The following is a 12,304-nucleotide window of genomic DNA, read 5'->3' on the forward strand; positions in this document are numbered from 1 at the left end:
ACTGGAAGGACTGGGGGGGATTGGTAGAACTGGGGGAACTGATAGCACTGGGAGGACTAGTAGCACTGGGAGGACTGGTAGCACTGGGGAGACTGTTAGCACTTTTAGAACTCGTAGCACTGTGGGGACTGGTAGCACTGGGAGGACTGGTAGCACTGGAAGGATTGGTAGAACTGGGAGGACTGGTAGCACTGGGAGGACTGGAAGGACTGGGAGCACTGGGGGGATTGGTAAAACAGGGGGGACTGGTAGCACTGGGAGGACTAGTAGCACTGGGAGGACTGGTAGCACTGGGGGGACTTGGTAGCACTAAGAGGACTGGTAGCACTGGGATGACTGGTAGAACTAGGAGGATTGGTAGCACTGGGAGCATTGGGAGGACTAGTAGCACTAAGAGGACTGGCAGCACCGGGAGCACTGGGAGGACTAGTAGCACTAAGAGGACTAGTAGTACCGGGAGGACTGGGAGGACTGGTAGCACTGGGAGGACTGGTAGCACTGGCAGGACTGGTAGCACTAAGAGGACTCGTAGCACTGGTGGGACTGGTAGCACTGGGGGGACTGGTAGCACTGGGAGGACTGGTAGCACTGGGGAGACTGTTAGCACTTTTAGAACTCGTAGCACTGTGGGGACTGGTAGCACTGGGAGGACTGGTAGCACTGGAAGGATTGGTAGAACTGGGAGGACTGGTAGCATTAAGAGGACTGGTAGCACTGGTACCACTGGAAGGACTGGGGGGGATTGGTAGAACTGGGGGAACTGATAGCACTGGGAGGACTAGTAGCACTGGGAGGACTGGTAGCACTGGGGAGACTGTTAGCACTTTTAGAATTTGTAGCACTGTGGGGACTGGTAGCACTGGGAGGACTGGTAGCACTGGAAGGATTGGTAGAACTGGGAGGACTGGTAGCCCTGGAAGGACTGGAAGGACTGGGAGCACTGGGGGGATTGGTAAAACTGGGGGGACTGGTAGCACTGGGAGGACTAGTAGCACTGGGAGGACTGGTAGCACTGGGGGGACTTGGTTGCACTAAGAGGACTGGTAGCACCCGAAGGACTAGTAGCACCGGGAGCAGTGGGAGGACTGGTAGCACTGGGGGGACTGGTAGCACTGGGGGGACTGCTAGCACTGGGAGGACTGGTAGCACTAAGAGGACTGGTAGCACTGGGAGCACTGGGAGGACTGGTAGCTCTCAGTCCCAGATCCAGCTGAACATCTAGACGTGGGTTCAGATTTCTGGATTCTGATCGTCATCCGATAAATAAATCAGTTCCTGATAAAAACGACTTTAAAGGGACGATTTTCCACGTTTCAGCATGTTGGTGTTTCACTGGGATGAAACCCAGTAGCCTCGTTCCCAGTCCTCTGCTGGAGCTGCTTGCTACCAGGCCATCTGGATGGTTATTTGGACAAACACTCGCAACAATAATCATGATGTCAAATAATCTCCAAAATGTCACGTTTGCACAGAGCTTAGCTGCTAATCTGCTATCTGCTAATCTGCTATCTGATAATCTGAGCTGCTGCATCCTCACATGTTCCATCCAGGCTGAGTGGATAACTGCTGAGCCTGTCAGCCTGTCGGCATGTTGCATGGCGGTCTGCGTCACTCTGCATTACACCATGGAAAATCCCACGGGGGAGGGGGGGTAAACCCAGAAGGAGGGAGGTAGCGATGGAGGAAAGGAAGCTAAGCTGCTGACAGAAAGAGACGGGAATCTGCAGAGCTGCAGATCCTGAACAGTCCGAGTCTTGCTTGGTTGGAGCTTCTTCTCGTTCTGAGGAAAGATGAGCTGCATTCCCGCCTCACACAGGTAAGACGCAACACACTCGGATACGCCCACACTAACCTGCTCGTTTCAGCAGAACTCTGGTAAAATGGCGTCAGAGTTTATTCAACTTAATAAGAACAGATCTGCACATCTGACCATCTAAACATCTAAACATCTGACTATCTAAACATCTGACCATCTAAACATCTAAACATCTGACCATCTAAACATCTGACCATCTAAACATCTGACCATCTAAACATCTAAACATCTGACCATCTAAACATCTGACCATCTAAACATCTAAACATCTGACCATCTAAACATCTGACCATCTAAACATCTAAACATCTGACCATCTAAACATCTGACCATCTAAACATCTAAACATCTGACTATCTAAACATCTGACCATCTAAACATCTGACTATCTAAACATCTGACCATCTAAACATCTGACCATCTAAACATCTGACCATCTAAACATCTAAACATCTGACTATCTAAACATCTGACTATCTAAACATCTGACTATCTAAACATCTGACCATCTAAACATCTGACTATCTAAACATCTGACCATCTAAACATCTGACTATCTAAACATCTGACCATCTAAACATCTGACCATCTAAACATCTAAACATCTAAACATCTGACTATCTAAACATCTGACCATGTAAACATCTGACCATCTAAACATCTGACCATCTAAACATCTAAACATCTAAACATCTGACTATCTAAACATCTGACCATCTGACTATCTAAACATCTGACTATCTAAACATCTGACCATCTAAACATCTGACCATCTAAACATCTAAACATCTGACTATCTAAACATCTGACCATCTAAACATCGGACCATCTAAACATCTGACTATCTAAACATCTGACCATCTAAACATCTGACTATCTAAACATCGGACCATCTAAACATCTGACTATCTAAACATCTGACTATCTAAACATCGGACCATCTAAACATCTGACTATCTAAACATCTGACTATCTAAACATCTGACCATCTAAACATCTGACCATCTAAACATCTGACTATCTAAACATCTAAACATCTGACCATCTAAACATCTGACCATCTAAACATCTAAACATCTGACTATCTAAACATCTGACCATCTAAACATCTGACCATCTGACTATCTAAATATCTGACTATCTAAACATCTGACTAAACATCTGACCATCTAAACATCTGACCATCTAAACATCTGACCATCTAAACATCAAACATCTGACTAAACATCTGACCATCTAAACATCTGACCATCTAAACATCTGACCATCTAAACATCTAAACATCTGACCATCTAAACATCTGACTAAACATCTGACCATCTAAACATCTGACCATCTAAACATCTGACCATCTAAACATCTAAACATCTGACTATCTAAACATCTGACCATCTAAACATCTAAACATCTGACCATCTAAACATCTGACCATCTAAACATCTGACCATCTAAACATCTAAACATCTGACTATCTAAACATCTGACTATCTAAACATCTAAACATCTGACCATCTAAACATCTGACCATCTAAACATCTGACCATCTAAACATCAAACATCTGACTAAACATCTGACCATCTAAACATCTGACCATCTAAACATCTGACCATCTAAACATCTAAACATCTGACCATCTAAACATCTGACTATCTAAACATCTGACCATCTAAACATCTGACCATCTAAACATCTAAACATCTGACTATCTAAACATCTGACCATCTAAACATCTAAACATCTGACCATCTAAACATCTGACCATCTAAACATCTGACCATCTAAACATCTAAACATCTGACTATCTAAACATCTGACTATCTAAACATCTAAACATCTGACCATCTAAACATCTGACCATCTAAACATCTGACCATCTAAACATCTAAACATCTAAACATCTGACTAAACATCTGACTATCGAAACATCGGACCATCTAAACATCTGACCATCTAAACATCTGACCATCTAAACATCTGACTATCTAAACATCTGACCATCTAAACATCTGACCATCTAAACATCTAAACATCTGACTAAACATCTGACTATCTAAACATCTGACCATCTAAACATCTAAACATCTGACTAAACATCTGACTATCGAAATATCGGACCATCTGAACATTGTCTTCAGATGACTGAAGGACTGGACTGAGTCAACACTGATGTCGCTTCTGAGCATGTGCAGGAATTGAAATCAGCAAGTCGGTTATGGCGTCTGATGGACCCCAAGTCCTGCAGACCAACGTTCAGCCTTTCCTGGTTTCGCAGGGGAAGATCGAGCCCATTATGTCATTAAGAGATTATCTTCAGATTAACTCAGCAGCAGCTCTTCCTTTGGCCTCCGCTACCTGAAGAAGAATTCATCCCTTCACATTCTTCCATTCACCAGCTCCTCCAAAGGAAACTTGTCCTTAACACATGAATACAGATATTTAATCCATCCGTGATCTAATTTACCTTACATTGTTCCTCAGCTCAAGCAGTAGGCCTTCATTCATTCATTCATTCTTTCATTCGTTCATTAATTCATTGGTTCATTTACTCATTCATTCATTCATTGGTTCATTCATTCATTGGTTCATTCATTCGTTCGTTCATTCATTCGTTCGTTCATTCATTTGTTCGTTCTTTCATTCATCCATAGGTTCATTCATTCATTGGTTCATTCATTCATTGGTTCATTCATTCGTTCGTTCATTCATTCGTTCGTTCATTCATTTGTTCGTTCTTTCATTCATCCATAGGTTCATTCATTCATTGGTTCATTCATTTGTTCATTCATTCATTCGTTTGTTCATTCATTCGTTCAATCATTCATTCATTTGTTCATTAGTTAATTCATTCATTCGTTCGTTCACATGTTCATTCTTTTGTTCATCCATTGGTTCATTCATTCATTCATTCTGAGCAGCGGTTCATCCTGACGGAAACCTCGGCTCTAACCTGTAATCTCACGTGGAACAGCAGATTATTGTTTCCACATTGTTGTGTGTTTGCAGTCTGAACACCATCCTCAGTCCGGCCGACTCCCAGATGGAGGAGGTTCCGGTCCAGAGACGGGGGAGCCGAGCCTATCAGGTAGGAGTTCCACCTGGTTCTGACCAGGTTCTGACCTGGTTCTGATCTGGTTCTAAACTGGTTTTGATCTGGTTCTGATCTGGTTCTGACCTTGTTCTATACTGGTTCTGATCTGGTTCTAAACTGGTTCTGATCTGGTTCTGACCTGGTTCTAAACTGGTTCTGATGGCTGGCTACGTGGCTACGTGTGTGTGTGTATGTGTGTGTGTGTGTGTGTGTGTGTGTGTGTGTGTGTGTGTGGTTCCAGGACAGTTCTGATGGTTCTGAATGAAAACAGAGGAAATAATTATTGATAAAATCTGAAATGAAATGAAGTGACTGATTTGACCGAGGCTGTGGTTCTGACCTGGTTCTGACCTGGTTCTGATGGCTGGCTACGTGGCTACGTCTGTGTGTGTGTCTGCCAAATGAAATGAAGTGACTGATTTGACACAAACTGTGGTTCTGACCGGATCTCCTCCCTGATCCAGATCTTCCCTGAAGTCAGTATGAACGACGAGTCCGACTATCCAGAGGAGTTCCTGTACCGGAGGGAGCGCCTGCCGTCCATCGTGGTGGAGCCTACCGAGTCCAGCGAGCAGGAGAGCGGGGAGCTGGTCTGGCCAGCTCACCGCCTCGCCTCCAAACATGCTGATGATGATGATGAAGAGCAGAGTGGTGCCGAGGGATCCGTGGACGGAGAGAACCAGGAGGACCTGCAGGACAGGTGACCTCACCTGGAGGATGTTCACCTTCCTTAACCTGTTCATTCTTGACAGACACATTCCGCCTAAACCAGAACCCACCAGGACCAGATACAGTTCCCACCTGGACCAGATCCAGTTCACAAGTAGAACCAGTTCCCACCTGGACCAGAACCAGTTCCCACCTGGACCAGATCCAGTTCACATGTAGGACCAGTTCCCACCTGGACCAGAACCAGTTCTCACCTGGACTAGATCCAGTTCACATACAGAACCAGTCTCCACCAGAACCAGAACCAGTTCACAAGAAGAACCAGTTCCCACGTGGAACAGAACCAGTTCCCACCTGGACCAGAACCAGTTCACATGTAGAACCAGTTGCCACGTGGACCAGAATCAGTCTCCACGTGGACCAGAACCAGTTCACATGTAGAACCAGTTGCCACGTGGACCAGAATCAGTCTCCACGTGGACCAGAACCAGTTCACATGTAGACCCAGTTCACATGTAGAACCACTTCCCACCTGGACCAGAACCAGTTCCCACCTGGACCAGATCCAGTTCACATGTAGGACCAGTTCCCACCTGGACCAGAACCAGTTCTCACCTGGACTAGATCCAGTTCACATACAGAACCAGTCTCCACCAGAACCAGAACCAGTTCACAAGAAGAACCAGTTCCCACGTGGAACAGAATCAGTTCCCACCTGGACCAGAACCAGTTCACTTGTAGAACCAGTCTCCACCTGGACAAGAACCAGTTCCCACCTGGACCAGAACCAGTTCACATGTAGAACCAGTTGCCACGTGGACCAGAATCAGTCTCCACGTGGACCAGAACCAGTTCACATGTAGACCCAGTTCACATGTAGAACCACTTCCCACCTGAACCAGAACCAGTTCACATATAGAACCAGTCTCCACCTGGACCAGAACCAGTTCTCATGTAGAACCAGTTGCCACGTGGACCAGAATCAGTCTCCACGTGGACCAGAACCAGTTCACATGTAGACCCAGTTCACATGTAGAACCACTTCCCACCTGAACCAGAACCAGTTCACATATAGAACCAGTCTCCACCTGGACCAGAACCAGTTCTCATGTAGAACCAGTTCCCACGTGGACCAGAACCAGTTCCCACCTGGACCAGAACCAGTTCAAATGCAGAACCAGTCTCCACCTGGAACAGAATCAGTTCCCACCTGGACCAGAAACAGTTCACATTTAGAACCAGTCTCCACCTGGACAGGAACCAGATCCCACCTGGACCAGATCCAGTTCACATGTAGGACCAGTTCCCACCTGGACCAAATCCAGTTCACAAGTAGAATCAGTTCCCGCCTGGACCAGAACCAGTTCCCACCTGGACCAGATCCAGTTCACATGTAGGACCAGTTCCCACCTGGACCAGAACAGTTCCCACCTGGACTAGATCCAGTTCACATACAGAACCAGTCTCCACCAGGACCAGAACCAGTTCACAAGTAGAACCAGTTCCCACGTGGAACAGAACCAGTTCCCACCTGGACCAGAACCAGTTCACTTGTAGAACCAGTCTCCACCTGGACAAAAACCAGTTCCCACCTGGACCAGAACCAGTTCACATGTAGAACCAGTTCCCACGTGGACCAGAATCAGTCTCCACCTGGACCAGAACCAGTTCACATTTAGACCCAGTTCACATGTAGAACCACTTCCCACGTGGACCAGAACCAGTTCACATGTAGACCCAGTTCACATGTAGAACCACTTCCCACCTGAACCAGAACCAGTTCACATATAGAACCAGTCTCCACCTGGACCAGAACCAGTTCTCATGTAGAACCAGTTCCCACGTGGACCAGAACCAGTTCCCACCTGGACCAGAACCAGTTCAAATGCAGAACCAGTCTCCACCTGGAACAGAATCAGTTCCCACCTGGACCAGAAACAGTTCACATTTAGAACCAGTCTCCACCTGGACAGGAACCAGATCCCACCTGGACCAGATCCAGTTCACATGTAGAACCAGTTCCCATGTGGACCAGAACCAGTTCCCACCTGGACCAGAACCAGTTTAAATGTAGAACCAGTTCCCACGTGGACCAGAACCAGTTCCCAACTGGACCAGAACCAGTTCACATGTAGAAGCAGTTCCCACCTGGACCAGAACCAGTTCACATGTAGAACCAGTTCCCACATGGACCAGAACCAGTTCACACCTGGACCAGAACCAGTTCACATATAGAACTAGTCTCCAGCTGGACCAGAACCAGTTCACATGTAGAACCAGTCTCAACCTGGACCAGAACCAGTTCCCACCTGAACCAGAACCACTTCAAAAGTAGAACCAGTACCCAAGTGGAACAGAATCAGTTCCCACCTGGACCAGAACCAGTCTCCACCTGGACCAGAACCAGTTCACATGTAGAACCAGTCTCCACCTGGACCAGAATCAGTTCACATGTAGAACCAGTTCCCACATGGACCAGAACCAGTTCCCACCTGGACCAGAATCAGTTCCCACCTGGACCAGAACCAGTTCACATTTAGAACCAGTTCCCACCTGGAACAGAATCAGTTCCCACCTGAACCAGAACCAGTTCACATGTAAAACCAGTCTCCACCTGGACCAGTACCAGTTCACATGTAGAACCAGTTCCCGCCTGGACCAGAATCAGTTCACATGTAGAATCAGTTCCCACGTGGACCAGTACCAGTTCCCACCTGGACCAGAACCAGTTCACATATAGAACCAGTCTCCACCTGGACCAGAACCAGATCCCACCTGGACCAGATCCAGTTTACAAGTAGAACCAGTCTCAACCTGGACCAGAACCAGTTCACATATAGAACCAGTCTCCACCTGGACCAGTACCAGTTCCCACCTGGACCAGATCCAGTTCACATGTAGAACCAGTCTCAACCTGGACCAGTACCAGTTCCCACCTGGACCAGATCCAGTTTACATGTAGAACCAGTCTCAACCTGGACCAGAACCAGTTCACATATAGAACCAGTCTCCACCTGGACCAGTACCAGTTCCCACCTGGACCAGATCCAGTTCACATGTAGAACCAGTCTCAACCTGGACCAGAACCAGTACCCACCTGAACCAGAATCAGTTCACATGTAGAACCAGTTCCCACGTGGACCAGAACCAGTTCCCACCTGGACCAGAATCAGTTCCCACCTGGACCAGAACCAGTTCACATATAGAACTAGTCTCCACCTGGACCAGAACCAGTTCACATGTAGAACCAGTCTCAACCTGGACCAGAACCAGTACCCACCTGAACCAGAACCAGTTTAAATGTAGAACCAGTTCCCACCTGGAACAGAATCAGTTCCCACCTGGACCAGAACCAGTTTAAATGTAGAACCAGTTCCCACCTGGAACAGAATCAGTTCCCACCTGGACCAGAACCAGTTTACATGTAGAAGCAGTTCCCACCTGGACCAGGACCAGTTTACATGTAGAAGCAGTTCCCACCTGGACCAGGACCAGTTTACATGTAGAAGCAGTTCCCACCTGGACCAGGACCAGTTTACATGTAGAAGCAGTTCCCACCTGGACCAGGACCAGTTTACATGTAGAAGCAGTTCCCACCTGGACCAGGACCAGTTCCCACCTGGACAAGAACCAGTTTAAATGTAGAACCAGTTCCCACGTGGACCAGAACCAGTTCCCAACTGGACCAGAACCAGTTCACATGTAGAAGCAGTTCCCACCTGGACCAGGACCAGTTCCCACCTGGACCAGAACCAGTTTAAATGTAGAACCAGTTCCCACCTGGACCAAAACCAGTTTAAATGTAGAACCAGTTCCCACCTGGACCAAAACCAGTTCCCAACTGGACCAGAACCAGTTCACATGTAGAAGCAGTTCCCACCTGGACCAGAACCAGTTCACATGTAGTCGCTCTGAGTCCCGGATGTGATCGCCATGACAACCGGCTCGGAAATGTTTTGACATTTGATGATGAAAATGAAAATAATTTGTTACTTTTCTTCCAGAATTCCAGTAAATTTCTGTTGTTATTTCCATATTTACCAGTTTAATCCAAGTTTCTACACAGTGCAAAGTTCTGTTGGGTCTTCATCGTGCTGCACATGTTGAACCAGACATGTGACATCAGCTGTTAATTGGCTGTCTGACATCATGTCGCTGGGATTAAAGGGGGCGGGGCTTCTACAGTTTACAAAAAGTGGGCGGGGTTTTAATTCGTCTCCTCTGTCCTTACAGCTCAGCGACCCGCAAATCCTCAATTGGACCGTCCCAGAGTCAGTCGTCCTTGTACCGCCTGACCCCCCCAGCGTCCCCTACGACTCCGGAAGCAGCCCCCCCCTGCCTGAGGAGCTGAGCCCTGCCGCTGTGTGGAGATCAGGTCAACTGGTGCAATGTGTAGCTTCTGCATGTCCAACTGTTCCCAGAACCCTTTGGACGTAACTGCGAGGACACGTGTAGACGTGGGTCTGTTACGTCTGAGATGCGCCGAGCTCTTTGCAGTGCTGCAGTTTGAGGTTCAGCTGTGTCAGACACTGAAGCAACATCCTGCAGGACTTCTCAGGGCAGCAGCTTCTCTAGCCGTTGTCATGACAACCTAATCCAACAATGATTCTATTAAATCCTCTCACCTGCTCCTGGCTCAGCAGCTCTGTTGTCACGGCGGTTTTTCCATCGGATGTGAAGTGTGGTCAGCGCACAGCCGTCTCTGTCCTGCTGTGACTCAGTCAGGGATCATTTCCTGGTTAGACACCAAGAACTGAGTCAGCAGGTTTTACAGTTCTGTGAAAGACTGAAATCAAAATAAATTTCATTGCCAAATAAATCTTTTTTAATGGGACTTTACTTCATCTTCAAGCTCTTGTAAGGGGAATTACTGTGTGGTCACATTAGTTAGCTAAGACGTCTGTAGAAGGCAACTAAACATTAGTTTAACCTGGTTCAACCTGATTTGTTGTTTAATACCAAGTTCAGCCACCAGAGGGCGATGTGACAAGAGGCTGTGGCTTAGCTGAGGAAGAAGAGGAGGAGGGAGAGCATATTATTGTTTCCCTGTACCTCCCACAAACATGATTGTCTGTGAGGTCAGTCCTGTTCTGCTCCTTTATGTTTGAAATTGCTTTATTCCAACAAGGTGTTTGTTGTACTTCATCCTTCAGTCGACCAAAGCCGTGCGCAGATCACACACGTCGGCTCCAGACTACTTACTGATGCAGTGTTTGTAGCTTCGTCTTGGAGATACTTTTGAGAGGAAAATGAAAAACTGATGTTTTGATATGTAGGTGAAACATGTGACACCTGAATAAATGATTCTAGAAACCAGCTGGTCCATGTAACTGTTTCCAGTCTGCTGCTTCAACCTCAACCTCTAAACCACCGCGAAGAAGCCTTCCCCTCACAATCTCTCAGTCTTTTTCCTTACTGCCTGGTCCTGGAGCTGGAGTCTGTCCCAGTAATCACTGGGCAGCTTGCCAGTACACCACAGGGCCACACACACACACACACACACACACACTCCTAAGGACAGTACAGCAACCAGGTCGCCTAACATGCATGTCATTGCATGGTGGGAGGAAGCCGGAGAACCTGGAGAGAACACACGCATAGAACATGCAAACTCCACACAGAAAGACCACCGTTCAACCCCCCAGCCGAGGATCGAACCAGCGACCTTCTTGCTGTGAGGCTACAGTAGTGACGACTGCCTTCAGAGTCATTTACAGCATTCAGTGTGATGTTTATCCAGAGAAGCATAGCAATGAGGGTTTAAGTTAAAGGTTAATATTTACTAAAAGGATTATTTAAAATGGGAATTTGGACAAACTGGAAAAGTGCCAGAAATGATCCACGTTGTCCATCAACTTATGGTGACAGCTTCTTGATGAGGGCTGTTTCTCTGCACTCTGCCTGACATGAATGAATTACAGCTACAAGGACTGGATCTCAAAACAAAGCTCAGACATGATGATGGAGCCAAATGTATTATTTTACATTTTATAATTTAGTTTAAAGGAGAAGTAAAACATTTTAAAAGATTTGGAGTTAGAAAGCTTTTATTTGCTAAAATGTATCATTTTATAAGTGTTTAGTTTCCGACGTCACTGGAAGCTGCAAATTAGACTTAGACTGAAGCCAGAGACCGTAGAAGCAACATCGTTTTTTCACCGTGTGATTCTGTTGTGATATTATTCTTCTGAACACCATGAGAAAGAAGAACCGGTCCAGTCACGTTTCTAATGCTGAGTCTGACTTCAGAGTGGTGGTAAAAAAGAAAAAAAAAGTACAACTACATATGAGAATACCAGAGAAGTGTCAGAATTACTGCATGAAGAGGAAATTCACCTGGAATACAGCAGAAAATGTTAAAGGGTATTCCTAAAAAACTGTTATATTAAATGAAAACCAGCGGTGAATATCTCAGAAAGCCATTGGCTGTTGATGATGATGGACCTCGACACCTCTATCAATGGTCAGAGTAAGGAGAATCCAGAGAAAGACTCCACATTCACCTTAGAAACACCACAATAGGGTCCAGAAAGACGTGAAGCCCAGGAAAGACAGAACTTCACAGTTCAAGTGGTTTGCTTGAAGCGACGAAACTACCAGAAGCTCTGAAGTGGACAGTGATGCTCTCACTTTGGTTTGGATGCTGGTGGCTTTTAGCTGAGTTTCTCCCAGCCATGTTGCTATGCTACATGTTAGCATACCTGCAAAAAACTGCAAAGCTTGGTTATTT

General features: G+C 46.4%; 1 protein-coding gene across 1 annotated transcript; it reads left to right on the forward strand.

The window, feature by feature from the left end:
* The first annotated feature begins 1,682 nt into the window (after nt 1–1,682).
* LOC306761683 (uncharacterized protein) lies at nt 1,683–10,056 on the forward strand. The gene is made up of 4 exons (XM_079247948.1): nt 1,683–1,816; nt 4,821–4,899; nt 5,370–5,605; nt 9,808–10,056. The coding sequence occupies exons 1-4, from the start codon at nt 1,791–1,793 to the stop codon at nt 9,923–9,925; spliced, it is 459 nt and encodes a 152-aa protein (XP_079104074.1). The 5' UTR covers nt 1,683–1,790; the 3' UTR covers nt 9,926–10,056.
* Nucleotides 10,057–12,304: the final 2,248 nt, after the last annotated feature.

This window comes from Telmatherina bonti (assembly GCF_933228915.1).
Source record: "Telmatherina bonti genome assembly, chromosome: 10".
In the NCBI taxonomy this organism is placed as follows: Eukaryota; Metazoa; Chordata; class Actinopteri; order Atheriniformes; family Telmatherinidae; genus Telmatherina; species Telmatherina bonti.

Bases quoted from the DNA above. Each gene is read 5' to 3' on its own strand.
- LOC306761683 (XM_079247948.1), top strand. From the start codon at position 1,791: ATGAGCTGCATTCCCGCCTCACACAG. The intron at 1,817-4,820 runs GTAAGACGCAAC...GTGTGTTTGCAG, and splicing joins TGCATTCCCGCCTCACACAG to TCTGAACACCATCCTCAGTC. The intron at 4,900-5,369 runs GTAGGAGTTCCA...TCCCTGATCCAG, and splicing joins GGGGGAGCCGAGCCTATCAG to ATCTTCCCTGAAGTCAGTAT.